We start from the raw sequence: 14,851 nt of genomic DNA on the forward strand, positions 1-14,851 counted from the left end.
TCTACATCGAAAAAGTTTACATGTCACAAGAAAGGCAATCCCATGTTTTTAAAGTATCATCATTCTGCAGCGGCCCTAAAGGCGCAGAACTACTATCAGTTGCACGGCGCCTCAATGTAGGCATCCGGCCGAAAACGAAACGTTGCAATGCGTGAAGTGGGTATCTAACGATGTCGGGGGAATCTGTGCAGGGAATTAAAAAGAAAAGAAAACCATTTGCCTGTTAAACCATCCATCCGTCAAGCCATCCGTTCCGAACCACGCGTCTTCAAGCAAGTCTTGAAAATTGAATGAGAGCCACCGTTCCCAGCTCCCAAAGGCGCGAGACAAGCGCAATCCAACGGACCCCCTCTTTTTTCCTATCGTCACCATAACCACCCCAAACGCCTTCATATCCGAGGCGAACCCAGGCGTCAGACGTCACCAACCCCACCTACTTAAACCCTCGACGCGTCGATCCAAAAACCGGCTGCTCCTCCTCCTCCTCCTCCTCCTCAGCAGCAACAGCAGTCTCTCCAGATCGCATCGTCTCATCCTCGCCCTCACGACTCAGCACACTACCGCTGACATCCTGCCAAGTCGAGCTCTCGGGGATTCGCTCATTACCCACGAACGGCCACATCGTCGCGCGGCGCGCCGCGGCGGGCAGAGTGGGGGACGAACGCGACAGCTCGATCCAGTTGGGCTGGCTGTCTTCGCGCGCCAAACCGCCGGTACTCAGGCCGCCGAAGCCGAGCGTGGAGTCCGAGAGGAAACCGGGCTGGTACGTCGGCGGAGGCGTTTCGACGCGACGGTTCGCGGCGCCGAGAGCCATGGCGGCTGCGACGGCTTCGGTGTATGTCCCGCCTGGGGCGCGCAGACGCGGGCTTTCCAGGTGCATGTCGTAGGAGGGCGGGTTCGGCGGCGAGCCGTACATAGCCGCGGTCGAGGAGGTCGGGTTCACGTGGTCGAGATGAATGTACCCGTGGCGGTTGCGGCTGTGGATGCGGCTCTGGTCGGGGGTCTGGGGATGATGATCGATTAGCTGGGGGTACGTACGACGGGTGCGGTGGTGGTTGCGTTGCGCGGCGGTGCGGGGACGCGTGATGATCTCGTCGCGCAGGCCAAGGCGACGAGACTCGGCGCCCCGGCGGAGGATGGCTACCGTTTCGCTGCTCACGATGCCGCCTTGGGCGGTGGTTCTTACCTCTGTGTGCCCGATCACGCCGTTGCGGAACAGAGAGTCCAAGTGTGCGCGCACGTCGTCGTGGTCGTTGGCTGTGGCTAACGTGTGTCGGAGGTGACACTTGTGACAACGGTAGCATCCGAATGCGACGAGTAAGATGCCCGCGAGGGTGCCGAGGACTGCGCCGATTTGGAGGCCGATACTGGGTTGCCAGTTGTTGTCGTTGTTGGAATCCGTCGAGGTGCCGTCTACGCGGGGTACTGCGCTGGAGGTGGTTGAATAAGTCGTCTGGTCCTCGATGATCTCCGGCTTGTCGAGCATCGTGATCACAGCCTTAGACTTCCAGCAACGGTACATTGAACGCTGGGGAGGGTCCACCCAGAGGTAGGTTACGCATTCGGGAAAGTCCGTACTCATACTGATGAGAGGTTAGTATCTACGATAATACACGCAGGGACTTGACGAATTCGGTTGGAGCTGGGTTGGGATTGATGCAAAAATGAAAAGGATGGTTACTTACCAGCATCCAGTAGACGAATCATCGTTCTTGCAAGATCCACTCGTGTATGCGTCGTAGTTCAGACACATCGAGTAGAAGGGTGAATAAGTGCCAGTGGCACAAGCAACGATGTGGTTGTCATTGGTGACACAAGTTCCATTGTCGCCACAACCGAACGAAGAAGCTGCGTATATGTCAGTCAACGAGTTCAAGTTCAAGTTCCGGTCGATAATAATTGAAGGGTATAGATGATGAAACTTACATTCCGAACCAGAGATCCATCCACAAGTCTCGGCATTGATCCAGCTAGAGGCAGTGTCTCCACGCTGAAGAATCTCCAACACGCGTTCACCATCGGACTGAACTACAGTAGGAGCGGCAGTGATCTTAGGCGACCAACCGTCAGAAGCGTAAGAAACATCGCCAGTCTCGCGCGGAATGGCAGTAAGACCACCATCGCCGCCACCAGACCAGCTAAGCCAGTCCGCGCGGACGGCGCAGCACAAGGCCGCGACGACCAGCGCGAGGGGAAAGTAACGCATAATTGCGCGCAAAATGAGGGATCGAATGAAATTAAAATGGATCGAAACGAGTGTTCAAGAGTTACGATACCTCTAGTCGTTCTTCTAACGAAGAACTAATGCGAGGTATTAAGAAGAATTAAGCCTACGCGTGATGGGAGTGTGTGGGGTGATTGTTTGGGTCTGGGGAAAAGAATGATTTTGGGGTGAGAGGAAATAAAAGTAAGGTGGGAAGTTTGTGGGAAGAAATGATTTTGAAGGTCAACACCAACGTGGATAGCTTCTAGGGAAGTAGGTGTCTTTAGGCAGAAAGAAGGCTGGCCTAGGTGCCCTTCGCAGCATGGGCTAGAGAGCTCGTCCTAGGAGGGGGATGATTAGGATTAGGGCTGGCGGGAGCTATGAGAAGATCAGGTTACGGGTCAAGCATCTTCGCGACGGGAAGGTTGCCCGGGAGGTGAGCGATGGCGAGAGCAGATGGCGATGCTGTATCGTCAACGGATGTCTTCGACGATATAGACCAGCGAAGTATAGAAGATCTGGTCCACAGGGGCCGACGAGAGCAACTCGGGAGTTAAAGCCCTGAGCCGGGCAAGCGCAGCTAATGACACAGCTGCTACACGCCGAAATGAAAATGTGATAGGAAAGGATACGGAAGGCTGAAAGAGCTGAAAGGACCACATAGCCTCAAGAGGTATGCCGTCTTGGGTTCACCATCAGGCTATACTACTGAGCCTACAATCTTGGATGAGGAGTGAATAAATCGACGACTAGGTCTTTCTATAGAATTGGCCGAAAGACTTTTAATTAACAGATAGTTGATGGGACAGGAATATCTTGGTGATATACTAATATCACAAGGCAGCGTTTTGTCTATCCGCCCTAGGTAAGATTATACCAAGGCCGGAATGAGTCTCGGACGTTGGGCATGCCATCTGGTTCAATGTTATATCATTGGAAGAAAACATCTTATGATGATACCAGATCATGCCGTGCGACAGATCATCGATATATTCCTGGGATGAACACGTCAGACCCATTAACCTTGTGGTCTTTAACAGCCCCTGTCGATGATCATGTGTGGGAAATATGTCTGTTTGAGGCTTCTTTCATTGTCTTTGTTCATGGAGTGATATGTGCTCTTTAGGTAGGCACGTCCTTCATGTTGAGAGTCTAATACCATGTTAGGGTCCATCAAATTGAAAGTTGACTGATCATAAGGGTCGGGGGAAGGCAATTTATGATATCTGACTATCTTTGGGTAGGCGATTTGAGTTGGCTGGACATTGGCAGACATACACATCTGCTATAAGAGGGTGTCATCAAGAGAAAACAGATCTCATGATTACCTACCTACATAATGTCATTATATCCCAATCAAGTAGAATATTAGTTTGTAAGGCTTCTAGAAAAGAGTTCGGAGTTGTCATTCAAGGACTCAAGGGTTGGGGATTTCCTACACCTTAAAAGGGAAATAAAGGTGCCCCGTCAACCAATCAGAAACAAGCATGAATAGGGGGTGGTTTCGGGGCTTGCCGATCCATCGGAAGAGACTTGGCCAATGACGGATTGAGAATCCTGTGTTTCTGATATATATCAGGTTTTCGGCATGCAAAGCCATGTATCATGTTTATCCTCTTAGAGCTTCTTTGAGATAGATATGTATTTTCATTGATCGGGATGTCTTTAGACATCGTAGGGAATGGTGTCCTCGACAATGTGTGGCGGGTGGCTTGCGCGTCTTATTGAAGGTTAATGCTGAAGTATGTAAATGATCAGATCTAAACCTTAGGAATTGAAATGATAATCAATCAGATCTTACTGTTGCTATGAGATTTAGTTTGATTAAGAATAGGTAGAATTATAAGCCAATACTGGCAGCTAAATTTTTACAAAAGCACCATACCTAATATTTCCTAATGATTTGAATTCAAATAGGCTGCCCCGGGAAAAGACGCCCCAGCAGGTTTCCGAATGCTGACATACGTTGCGCCTTCAGGTCCCTAATTTCCTAACCATTGTCCAGTGTTCGCTAACGCCAAGCTTTAAGCCCTTCTAGTCAACCAGAAATCCATAAAATACAATCATACCTTAATTAAAACGCTTCAAGATGCCTTTGATTTTTTCCGAATCAAGCCCTCTCCGAGAACGTTCACCTGAGGTTGCGACTCCTCCGTGGGCAGGTTCTCTGTTTTCGCGAGTGCACCGGCTGCGTTGATATCGAGCTTCGCTTTCTTACGAATGAGTCCTCCGCCAAGTGTATTGACCAATGACGTAGGCGTGGATGTGTCTTCGGATGCACGTTTCCGCTTTATCATGGCAGACAAGTTGTTCACTGCTTCACTAGTAGTAGGCGATGTTGCGGGGGTCGCAAATACGCCCTCGCCGACAATATCGAGAGTCCAAGTCTTGCCCATATTGACTTCTTTCGTCCATCGCGCCGTACTGGTGATTGCTTGCTCCAGAGTTCCAAACTCGAGATGAAGTAGTAATTCGATAGCTCGGTTATATGCGTTGTCGTTGAAGACGACTTGGCCCCTTCCATCCTCTGGCCAGAAGTAGTAAGGGGTCTCTGTAAGCTTTGGAAAATCCATCCCTTCCGTCTTGATACGGGGTTCGCGAGGAATAATGGGGCCCGTCAACCTCGTCTTTGCCTTGTGCTTCCGCCGCGATTTTGTCTTTTTCCGTCTAGCTTGTTTTGATGGAGAGGCAGGTGGGCTCATAGTGGAGATGGTATCCTGTTGATTGCGACGCGGACTATGACACGTAGTGTTGTCTGTGGATGTAAGAATCGCGGCGTCTGGGGTAGGAATGCTTGTAGCAGAGCTAGTCTTTGGCGAGTCTGGTCTTAACAATGTTCGGGGTTCGAAAACCACCCACATGAACCCAGTCATCCTTCCGCTAGAACACTCTTGTCGGAAAGCCATCATCTCCCAGAACTGATCAAGCGTCTTTAGTGTTCTCCATCCATTGAGGAGTTTAGCTTTGTCTGGCGTTGACTCTTCCAGTTCTTGTACGAAACGCGCCTTGGGGTCATCGGGGTACGTCGGTATCAGAGATCTAGGAGAAATATTGCGGCCAAATGTGCCCGGATCATTTGTATATGGGGATATTTTTTCGAGGGGATGTCCCAGCGTCCAATTGGTTGCTGCCGTACTTGTTCGTGGGAGAAAGGCGCGAGATTCATAGTCATCTAGCCCGGGTATAGTTAGATATCCGTGCATATCATCCCATAGCTTTCTTGCGTCTGAATATTGCTCTCCTTCAAGTAACGAATTGAAGATCCGGCACCACCATTTCACTAATCCTCGATCGTCCAATACATGCTTGCCATCGTTTTTAACGCTGCCTGGGAAGAGGTACTGCGACTGGGATCGGGCGAAAAGGTTGACGACTAATTGCTTTGTCGGGCGTCTTCGCTTGGCAACTAAAAAAGCAAGGAAACACGACGTGACTTCCCGAATAGGAGAAGGAGTCCCTTTTGGGAGATTCAAAAGATTCAAGTACCCGGTCGAGTCTGCCTTGGAAACGAAAATTGTAGTAGAGAATGATGTTGAGTAAATGTATATCTCTAATCCTAGAACCAAAACTTTTCGATCGGGGGTCGCGTCGTCTTTTCCAGCACCAATTGAAATGGCCAAGAAGTGTTTTTCGCAATAGGTCTTCAATGGTTTACTTGCGCGTCTATCCTTCGACTTTGAATCAGATGCTGAATTATATGCGGGAGGATGACAAAGTGGCTCGGTGGTAACGGGGGGCGTCGAGAGATGGTATGCAGTGAACTTGCGATCCTTAGGTAAGACCTTGGTGAGTTCGACCACTAATGGTTGAGGATTGACGACGCGATCGCCGTTGCGAGCTTGCGATGGATTCGACATTATCAGATGTATTGCGCAGTAGAAATGATTGAAACGGAAGTACAGACTGAATGCCTTACTTGGCACCAAAGAATTAAAATCTCATGGTTACGGGATCGACAAAACGAACCAGATAAAAACCAAATAAGGTGAAGACGCGGTTGAACGTGTAAATCGAAATTGTTGAAATCGCTAAGAATTGAATCTTTAGATCTAGGGATTGCGAGCAGGGATCAAAAAGCAAAAAGTACGGGGGTGGTACCTCGGTACATATAGAGCTCCAGTAATTGATAACTCCGATAATATCTGATTGGCCAGGGGTCATTAGTGCGAAGACCCGCCGAAAAAGTTCCCTCTACAATTTTGAACTTCGTAAAATGCGAAATGCGAAATGCGATTTCTATCTTGAGTGTCATAAAACGATGCGATAAGAAGACCCAACGTCATACTCAATGGCCCTCACAACCTCCCGAGCCGCCGCGAGGCTTACTCGCCAAGCAGTACGGACTAGCAGATGTCAATCTGTAGCTCCCTCCTACCGTCCTGCCAGCTCTTCCTTCTCAACTTCTGCCCCTCGTTCTTCCGAATTAGACGAGCGACCACGATGGTCATTCACACCCGAGAGGATGAGAGCTCCCTTCTCGCCTCATATCACAAAAGACCCGGCTCGATCCGTATGGAAGGTCAACGAGGACCCTCAGAAGCTAGACGATGTGTTGAATAACATCCTAGGTCGTGATGGACAGCGCATGTTACCAGAAGAGCTTAAGTGGTTGGCCGTAACACACAAGAGTTTTGATCAGGGAAGAAGAGGGTTTAATGATCGTTTAGCATTTCTCGGTACGCTATTCTGCCATCCTCTGACGTTATACGTCGTCATAAGATCAGGATCGGTATATTAATCCTTCGTAATAGGCCGCCAAATATGTGTCTTGGAATGTACACAATCTATCATCAGTTCTCCTCGCAGCCTTGACAATTACCCAGATACCTTCGCCGATAGACGGAAACCGTTTGAGGATCCCATCGTCGGCGGTGTTGACAATCTCTCTAGTAGACAGCCGAGCGACATGCTCAGCCCTGAGAAACTGGCCCAGTTGGCATTGGACACTGGGTTGACGACCGTTGTAAGGTGGAAACCACGAATGGTGCGGTCCTCTATCTCCTAAATATATCCTCCTAATACTAACGACATGTTCCTAGCCGGAAAACATCAAAGGATCAGGATTTGACCCCATCATGTCTGCCGCCGTCTACGCTCTTATCGGCGCGGTTTCTTTGCAACAGGGTGGCAAGATGGCGAGCCGAATCGTGAGAGAACGGATATTAAAGAAGCTCCGGCTATAGCGAAGTCTAATAGTGTAAAATCAATGTAAAATACCCTGCACAGTGTACAAGGTATGAAATATACGTGAATGCATGAAACCGCCTTTGCCTAGAGTAAATCCAACATCCACAGGATCGCCAGTTTGACAGGCATATTCTAGCGCAAGAGGGTTTTCTGTTTTTTTATTAATCCACAATCAGTCTTCTGATATGAACCTGCTGTATGTTCATGATATATCTTTATGTATTATTCAATACTCAAAGGGTCAAGGTGGAGTAGCAATAACCCCTATTCTTGTATCGCGTTTACCGTGGCCATCATTATGCGGAGCAATGATTATAAAGTCACTACAATTTAGTTCAATCGAATGAATATATGGTTCAATATCCATTGTGGTTCTTCTCCTGTAGGTACTATAGGTCTCTGTTTTAATGATGCCGTTTTATCATTTGTTCGTCGCCATTCCCTCCATAAACCCTACAACAGCGTGTAGCATAAGACATAGGAGATATTACATTCTCCGCATAGAATAATCCGTGTTGTCCTCTAGCTTATCTGCAGCAGCTGACTTTTCTTGCAAAGACGGACTGATCCTGCTACTCCGTGTATATATCACATAATGTCGCTGAAGCCGAATGACCAAATGACATGTGAAAGACCGATTATCATACAATAGAAAACTGAAATCGAGTGAGATTGTAAATTAGAATTGCGACTACCATAAGTACCTGTTAAACAGACATCGTTCATTCCGGAAATGTCATATATTCAAAGCAGCCTTGCTCTACGTTTATGTTAACCTCCTAAGCATTACCCGGGGGGGTATGAGATTACCTACCCCGGCCTAGTTGAGGAAGGCATGTTCGATTGAGATTCCCAACTCCTTAAAATAATCATATTGCATCACTTCCAAGTTTAAAATTCAATGTTTACGAGACCCAACAACCTATTCAAGCTTCCTATTAAAATCAATGTCATTTAACTAAGCCTGGGTATCTCCACATTCTCAAACCCCCGAAACAACTCATAAGCGCATACACATACCGACAACCTCTACTCAATACTTAAAAAGCCTCATCTCCTCACCCCCCACGCTCAAAATCCTCCTATTCCTCGCCGCATAATAAAGCCTCAAACCCACACACCCCACGGCCACCAAAAACAACAACGCAGCATTCGTCCAATGGCCCGTCGGATAGCCCCTCTTCGCCTCGTCCGCCTTGTATATCCACACGCCCACGATCTGGCCCGGGGCCCCTCCAAGCCCGATATTCAGCGCGATGGCGAGGCCCACGGACGCGGTGCTGAAGATGTTGGAGGACAGCCAGCCGAGGAGCGGCGGGATGCAGGCGAATGCGCCTGATGCGGCGACGATCAGACACCCGTAGCGCGGGGCGTAGGCGTCTGCCGGGAGCACGGCTGAGGCGAGGAATCCGATTGCGCCGATTGTGGCGAGGGCGGCGGAGTGGAGACCGCGTGCGTTGAAGTGGTCTGCTGACCAGGAGGTTAGGATTGAGACGACTGGGTGGTGGGTTAGTTGGCTATTCGTTGGTGGTGAGGGGGTTGGATACGTACCGTAGGCTATGGCATAGGGCGGGACGGTCATAAGCTGTGCGCGGAGATCCTGGTAGCCCAGACCAGCCGTGATGGAGGGGGTGAATAGGGATAGCGAACTGAAGGGAGTGGAGATCCCGAAGTACACGATGTAATGGCCCCAAAGCCGCCAGTCCACGAGAGTGGCCTTGGCGTCTTCCCATGTCATCGACTTATGATGCCCTTTGCTTCCCTCGATGTGTAATCGCTGCACCGCCAAATCTCTCTCTTGGGTAGTCAACCACTTCGCGTCTTCGGGGTAGTCCGGCAGTAGGAACCAGACAAGGAAGGCGGAGAGACAGGATGGTATTCCCTCAATGATGAAGAGCCAACGCCAAGCTGAGAGTCCTCCGGCTCGGTTCATGTGACCGATGCCGTAGGCTATCGCGCCACCAAACGCGCCTGCGAGGGTTGCTGAGGCTAGGATGAAAGCTACGCGAATACTCCGCTCCTCGGTCTTGTACCAGAATGTGAGATAGTACACCAAACCGGGAAAGAGACCAGCTTCGAACACACCGAGCAAGAACCGCACGACGGTCACGCTAGCATAGGTATGAACGCCGCCCAACCCTATGGTCAACGCTCCCCACGAGAACATGAGGAAGGCAATCCACCGGGAAGGTCGTAGCTTCTTGAGCAGGATATTCGACGGGACCTCGAACAAGCCGTATGCCACGAGAAAGATCATCAGGGAGATCGTGTACTGATAGTTAGTCATGCCGGTCTGCGTCATGAGATCGTCGCCCGTCGTTGCGTTCATGATTTTGGCGTTTCCTATGTTGGACCGATCCAAATAGCATAGGAAATAGATGCCCGCGGATAAGGGCACGATGCGCTTGTCTTGCTTCCATCGCACCGCCTTTTCTGCGTCCGTGATGGGTGCATTTTCATACTGAGCAACACTCGCGCCGACGTCCTGGAGGTGGGTTAGTTGAAATATTCACATTTCGTAGGATTTCTGTTGATAAACATGCCTCTTTCTCGATATCGACCATCGATTTGTTGTCCGCCATCTTGAATATTGACACTTAGACTCAACTCAAGCCTTTGCCAAGATGAGACTTGCGGACGGGAAGAAGATAAAGAACAACTAGCGACGAGCTGAGTCCAAAGACTAGAGAAGAAGACCGAAAAACTCGGTGAACTCTGCAGGAACACGCTAGCATGGTAATAATACTTCTAATCCCTGAGGGGGATTGGTTGGGGGGAAAATTCAGGCCGCCGACGCGGGGATTGTGGGGATGAAGCTAACACAAATGAGGCGAATCCACTTCCGGGGTGTTGATCGTGGAGTTGGGAACTCAAACCTGATAGGAAGAGGTTATTTGTGTTGGCTCTCTGCGAAATAACATGATTTAACTCGAACCTCCCGTCTTCGCTAGCCGAAATAGCAAGGGGCGAACCTTAGTCTACACATAATCAGACTTTGCAATGCGGAGATGTAAGCTCTTGGAGTCTAATTACCACGCCTTCGGCATCTTGCTCCCGTGGAAGGAAATAATCAAATAGGCCAAGGACTTGGGTCCCACCTTGTGACTTGATGATTAAAGCTTGGATAAGGTCGAGTTGTTCTATTCTGCAATTCTAGTCGTACGTAATGTCCTAACTAATGTATGCCAACGGCGCAACTACGGTAAACTATTCAGATATTAAGATGATGGTGTCGCTGCTTGTTGTTACTTGTGTTACATCGGCTTGTCCCCGTATTCCGGTTCGGGACACTCTGTACCGGTTCTCCCCAGATCGGCGTATTTTGGGGGCTTTCATATTTGGAGATGCCGATTGGGTAGCTCTTTGTTCGGTATGGGGTTGGTATGGGGTGATGTCACCTTCATGTGATTGACTTCCACATATTTCGGGTAGGTGCTCATCGCGAAAGCTTGAGTTAGGTTGCTTTCGAAGCAAGTAACAATTCGGGAAGTGTTGATCTTCTAACTGATTCTTGGATCTGTCCATTGGTTTAATCATTGGCACCTCGAAGATTTTAAGATGAGAGTCGGTTGGGTTAATTCTTTGCTTGCTGTCACAGCTCAAGCTCTGGATCATGACACGCCGTGGCAAGCGGAAGAATGTTCGAAATTTGCATCCTCGTTCTCGAAGACGAGCGACATAGGAAGGTCGATTCTGAACGCTACTCATATTCCCGTGAAGGCTGTTAATATCAGCGGCACGCTCAACACACTTCCACTATGCCGCTTGTTTGGCCAAGTCCCATATCCTCAAAACAACTCGGTTATCTTCGAGCTCTGGCTCCCCGCAGCGGAGAAGTACAATGGTCGATTCCTCGTTGTGGGTATGGTTCTCATTCTATCCTGTATTCCTACATCGGAACAAGCGACACTGACGATAATTGATAGGAAATGGCGGGATGGCAGGTACAATCGACGAGGGCAATGTGCTTCTTAATGTGAATAAGGGATACGCAGTAGCAGGTGGTAATGCGGGCCATCTGGCTTCGCTGAATAACGCGGGCAACGGTGCTCCTGGGGTATATCTGCCGTACATGCATGACCCGGAGCAAGTCAAAGCATGGATACACAACTCCATCGCCTATTTCACGCCGGTCGCCAGGAAAATAGCCGCCAAGTTCTATCGTAGTGCCCCAAAACACAGTTATTATGAGGGGTGCTCTACAGGTGGCGCTCAAGGCTTCGCTTTAGCCCAGTTTCACCCACACCTGTTTGATGGTATCGCAGCTGGATGTCCTGGAAACTGGTATTCTCATCTAGCACTGTCCTTCCTATGGAATGCCCAGGTGACTCGGGTAAGTTCGAGCTATTGGCTCTGAGGTGCTGTGGCTCACGATTAAAGGGTTCAAATTATTTGCCGCAGACTGCACTTGATCTCATCACGCAAGCAGTCTTGGAAAAATGCGACACGATTGATGGGGTTAAAGATGGAGTAGTAGGAAACCCCCTATTGTGCTCTTTCGACGTCTCGTCTCTGGAGTGTGCCTCCTCAGTGACGAATTCATCCACGTGCCTTACGCCGGCTCAAGTGGCGACGGCACAGAAGATTTACGCCGGACCTACTGATCTTCGTTCAAACGCCTCTCTGTACCCAGGATTCTCCGTGGGAAGCGAGACAGAGTGGACGATGCAGCAAGGCACTTTAGCGAACGCATTCTCGATACCGATCTTACAGAACATGGTCTTTAACCTGACTTATGACTCTTCGACATTTAACTGGGGGACCGATGTAGATGCGCTCGACGAGAAAGTGGGCACGTTCATCGACGAGATTAGCCCAGACCTATCAACGCTGAAGGCAACGGGCGCCAAGATGCTGGTGTTCCAAAGCTGGACAGATCCATTTAATGCCGCGACATGGCCGATTCAACATCTTCACCAGATTGAGGACTTTTTCGGCGGGGATGTGGGCGATTGGTTTCGACTATTCATGATACCCGGTGGTGGGCATTGTGGCGCGGCTTCGAACTATCCTCAGGTTCCGGCGTCGTGGCATGTGCTTGACGCTCTCGTGCAGTGGGTTGAGACGGGGCGGCCGGCAACTGAGATGTTGGGCACGGATCCTTCAGACAAGAGCTTGCTGAACAAGACAAGCAAATTTTGCAGCTGGCCTCAAACGGCCAAGTTTCTAGGAGGTGACCCGAATAATTGGAATTCATTCGAGTGTCGAGAGTGAATAGGATATTTTGGACATATTTACCTAGGTTTGGGTATTGAAGTTCGTCTTATGTAGGATTATGGAATATCCAGGGGCTAAAGTCATAAGTAGGTATCAATGACACTATCCCGTTCTTGTGTCTGTAATACGTATGGTATGGTATTCCCGTATCAATCCGACAAGTTCTCCCTAGGTAGTCGAAAGGGGGGGTGGCACTCTTAATCCGTTAGCGCAATGCGCTCCAGTCCGATCTTAACATAAACTGTAAGATGTAGTTTACCTTCGAAGAGATGCTTGTTTTAAATATGATAGGTAATCTGCTCTTTTACTAATCAGAACCATGTTTGTATTCTTCCCACCGAGGTTCTATAAAGTCGAAACAAAGATTGCCCAACTTGCGTGTGGACACAGATGTGATCAGATATTCTGTTCCGAATCTTCTAATCTTCCTTACAGGTATTTTAAAATGTGTTATCCCGGGGCCCTTGGGATCTGGTACTCCCTGGAGAGATCTTCCTAATTTTGCGAATGCTTTCCTTCGCGCACGCTCTGACAGGATTTTACCACGTGGTAGTAGATAATGTAGGATATCCATCATGGTAACTCCCCCAAGCGAGAAATATACATCCACCAGCTTTGAATTTTGAAACTTGTATTCAGCAAATAATGCAAAGGAGAAATCTTCATCTCTGTTGAAAACAAAAATAAATCGTTGGACACCTTCTTCCTGGACTTTGTATATTATATGAGTTTCACTGCAGATGACATTCCCGGGGGGATAGACGGCATCAAGGTTGAATCCGGCCCATATCAACTTTGAAATATTGACAACATACTCACGACTGAGTTTATGCAGCGGTGATTCTATGACGGATCGAATGTCTACACCTTTAATGTATACTCTCGTCCATTTAGCATTGCGACATAAACCCTCAGGTATGAGAAAAGGGGGCCATGGTAAGGCACGTTCGTACACGGTAAAATCGCCTACAGAGTCTGTCGGGCAGTATGATAGTGGAAGCGCTATAACAGGTCGGTCTGGGAGGGCCACGGCCCCCCTTCTAAATCGTCGCAGTGGTGAGAGAAGAGGAGATGATAAGGTTTGTTCGAAAGATTTCCGATGGTAAATAGGGAAATCTGCACTTGTGCCGAAGCAAGCAAGTTGAATGTTCCTGCCAAGATCGATAAGGAGAAGCTCGATTTCAATACCATTGTTAGTACATGAAAATCTAGAGAGTATGTTGTTCTTTTCGAACTTTGGAGGGGAACTAAATCCCGAGAAGAGTGAGACGACAGGCGCCAACGCCCACTCGCTGGTAGAACGCCAGAATAAATTCTGACACGGAATACGAAAGCCCCATAGTAACAATGTGGGGTCGTTGTACTGGCGAATATATTCTTGTTGAAGCCGAGTGAACGCTCTCTCGCCTTCTCCGTATAGAAGTGGCATGTTGACCCCAAGTAGCCCCTAGTTTGATATAAGCGGATGAATAACGAGTGACGACACCATTGTACATACTAATAAACAATATGCCATATCTTCTTTTCTTGTGGTTTTGCGATGGGCTGCCCACGAGAACCGTTCTGCTGCGGTAGCTCTATGTATCAAATGTCTCTCGCGAAGAACACGTCCGTCTATTTTCGTTATAGCCGGAAGCAGTGATGCGATATCTGGAATATCGCTGTCACGAGAAGTTCTGCTCACAGAGCCAAACGCTCGCCAATGTTGATCGAAGAAGACAAGCTCGCGTGGAGCTAACAATTCTTGGAGCGTCCAGCCTCGAGAAAACCAGCGACATCTTTCCAGAAGGGAGCTATGAACTTGTCCTATTGCATCGACATTTACGTCGGCTAGATAGACGTAGCAAATTGCTGACTTTGAGTACCATTCATACATTGAATTGATGGCCTCCGAGAGCTCTGTGAGACTCTTCTTGTCGATACAGCAAGTATCAACCCAGATGTAGTCGTATTCATCTTCGATTGCTTGATGACAGCAACCTTCGATTTTTTTATAACCAAGTTTAGACTTGTAGCCTTCGCCTTCCAGATCTTGAAGCGTCACCTCCTCTTTATTCCACGTGTGGGATAGTATGGCATATTTTGGAGTAGTCTCTATGTCGAAAAACTCTTCTAAAAGACCAGTATGGACGTTGAGAAGACGCATGTCGCCAAGTTGACACACTGTGATTCGAGATGTAGTGATGTTGGAAAATATCAAGATTAAGGCTACGGAAGATGCGAGTTCTTGGAGTAGAGGTAGAG

General features: G+C 48.8%; 6 protein-coding genes across 6 annotated transcripts; 2 read left to right on the plus strand and 4 right to left on the minus strand.

Annotated features, from left to right (window-relative positions):
• Window positions 1-276: 276 nt before the first annotated feature.
• On the minus strand, window positions 277-2,380 carry GGS22DRAFT_21505 (uncharacterized protein). The gene is made up of 3 exons (XM_047966494.1): window positions 1,927-2,380; window positions 1,686-1,848; window positions 277-1,583 (listed from the first exon to the last, which is right to left on the minus strand). Exons 1-3 carry the CDS (start codon window positions 2,204-2,206, stop codon window positions 434-436), a joined length of 1,593 nt encoding a protein of 530 aa, XP_047818115.1. The 5' UTR covers window positions 2,207-2,380; the 3' UTR covers window positions 277-433.
• A 1,619-nt stretch (window positions 2,381-3,999) lies between these two features.
• On the minus strand, window positions 4,000-6,236 carry GGS22DRAFT_165282 (histone acetylation protein-domain-containing protein). The gene has a single exon (XM_047961657.1). The coding sequence runs from the start codon at window positions 6,058-6,060 to the stop codon at window positions 4,288-4,290; it is 1,773 nt and encodes a 590-aa protein (XP_047818116.1). The 5' UTR covers window positions 6,061-6,236; the 3' UTR covers window positions 4,000-4,287.
• A 174-nt stretch (window positions 6,237-6,410) lies between these two features.
• Window positions 6,411-7,538, plus strand: GGS22DRAFT_21571 (ribonuclease-III-like-domain-containing protein). The gene is made up of 3 exons (XM_047966495.1): window positions 6,411-6,879; window positions 6,955-7,187; window positions 7,243-7,538. The coding sequence occupies exons 1-3, from the start codon at window positions 6,492-6,494 to the stop codon at window positions 7,384-7,386; spliced, it is 765 nt and encodes a 254-aa protein (XP_047818117.1). The 5' UTR covers window positions 6,411-6,491; the 3' UTR covers window positions 7,387-7,538.
• Window positions 7,539-8,304: 766 nt separating this feature from the next.
• GGS22DRAFT_21574 (MFS general substrate transporter) lies at window positions 8,305-10,257 on the minus strand. Its single transcript, XM_047966496.1, has 3 exons — window positions 9,934-10,257; window positions 8,942-9,875; window positions 8,305-8,887 (listed from the first exon to the last, which is right to left on the minus strand). Exons 1-3 carry the CDS (start codon window positions 9,970-9,972, stop codon window positions 8,424-8,426), a joined length of 1,437 nt encoding a protein of 478 aa, XP_047818118.1. The 5' UTR covers window positions 9,973-10,257; the 3' UTR covers window positions 8,305-8,423.
• Window positions 10,258-10,948: 691 nt separating this feature from the next.
• GGS22DRAFT_189414 (feruloyl esterase) lies at window positions 10,949-12,604 on the plus strand (the record flags this gene model as incomplete). Its single annotated transcript, XM_047964847.1, has 3 exons — window positions 10,949-11,252; window positions 11,317-11,723; window positions 11,771-12,604. The coding sequence occupies 3 exons, from the start codon at window positions 10,949-10,951 to the stop codon at window positions 12,602-12,604; spliced, it is 1,545 nt and encodes a 514-aa protein (XP_047818119.1).
• Window positions 12,605-12,727: 123 nt separating this feature from the next.
• On the minus strand, window positions 12,728-14,794 carry GGS22DRAFT_21584 (HET-domain-containing protein). Its single transcript, XM_047966498.1, has 3 exons — window positions 14,106-14,794; window positions 12,867-14,054; window positions 12,728-12,803 (listed from the first exon to the last, which is right to left on the minus strand). Exons 1-2 carry the CDS (start codon window positions 14,751-14,753, stop codon window positions 12,915-12,917), a joined length of 1,788 nt encoding a protein of 595 aa, XP_047818120.1. The 5' UTR covers window positions 14,754-14,794; the 3' UTR covers window positions 12,728-12,803; window positions 12,867-12,914.
• Between the last annotated feature and the right edge of the window lie 57 nt (window positions 14,795-14,851).

The sequence above is a fragment of the Annulohypoxylon maeteangense genome (genome assembly GCF_022496945.1).
Source record: "Annulohypoxylon maeteangense strain CBS 123835 unplaced genomic scaffold GGS22scaffold_10, whole genome shotgun sequence".
NCBI lineage: Eukaryota > Fungi > Ascomycota > Sordariomycetes > Xylariales > Hypoxylaceae > Annulohypoxylon > Annulohypoxylon maeteangense.

Coding starts and splice junctions, on each gene's coding strand:
- GGS22DRAFT_21505 (XM_047966494.1), bottom strand. CDS start 2,206: ATGCGTTACTTTCCCCTCGCGCTGGTCGTCGCGGCCTTGTGCTGCGCC. Junction 1,849..1,926: donor ATGGATCTCTGGTTCGGAAT/GTAAGTTTCATC, acceptor ACATATACGCAG/CTTCTTCGTTCGGTTGTGGC. Junction 1,584..1,685: donor GATTCGTCTACTGGATGCTG/GTAAGTAACCAT, acceptor ACCTCTCATCAG/TATGAGTACGGACTTTCCCG.
- GGS22DRAFT_165282 (XM_047961657.1), bottom strand. CDS start 6,060: ATGTCGAATCCATCGCAAGCTCGCAACGGCGATCGCGTCGTCAATCCT.
- GGS22DRAFT_21571 (XM_047966495.1), top strand. CDS start 6,492: ATGGCCCTCACAACCTCCCGAGCCGCCGCGAGGCTTACTCGCCAAGCA. Junction 6,880..6,954: donor TGATCGTTTAGCATTTCTCG/GTACGCTATTCT, acceptor CCTTCGTAATAG/GCCGCCAAATATGTGTCTTG. Junction 7,188..7,242: donor TAAGGTGGAAACCACGAATG/GTGCGGTCCTCT, acceptor ACATGTTCCTAG/CCGGAAAACATCAAAGGATC.
- GGS22DRAFT_21574 (XM_047966496.1), bottom strand. CDS start 9,972: ATGGCGGACAACAAATCGATGGTCGATATCGAGAAAGAG. Junction 9,876..9,933: donor TGGTCGATATCGAGAAAGAG/GCATGTTTATCA, acceptor ACCCACCTCCAG/GACGTCGGCGCGAGTGTTGC. Junction 8,888..8,941: donor GCCCTATGCCATAGCCTACG/GTACGTATCCAA, acceptor CCCACCACCCAG/TCGTCTCAATCCTAACCTCC.
- GGS22DRAFT_21584 (XM_047966498.1), bottom strand. CDS start 14,753: ATGCGTCTTCTCAACGTCCATACTGGTCTTTTAGAAGAGTTTTTCGAC. Junction 14,055..14,105: donor ATATGGCATATTGTTTATTA/GTATGTACAATG, acceptor ATATCAAACTAG/GGGCTACTTGGGGTCAACAT.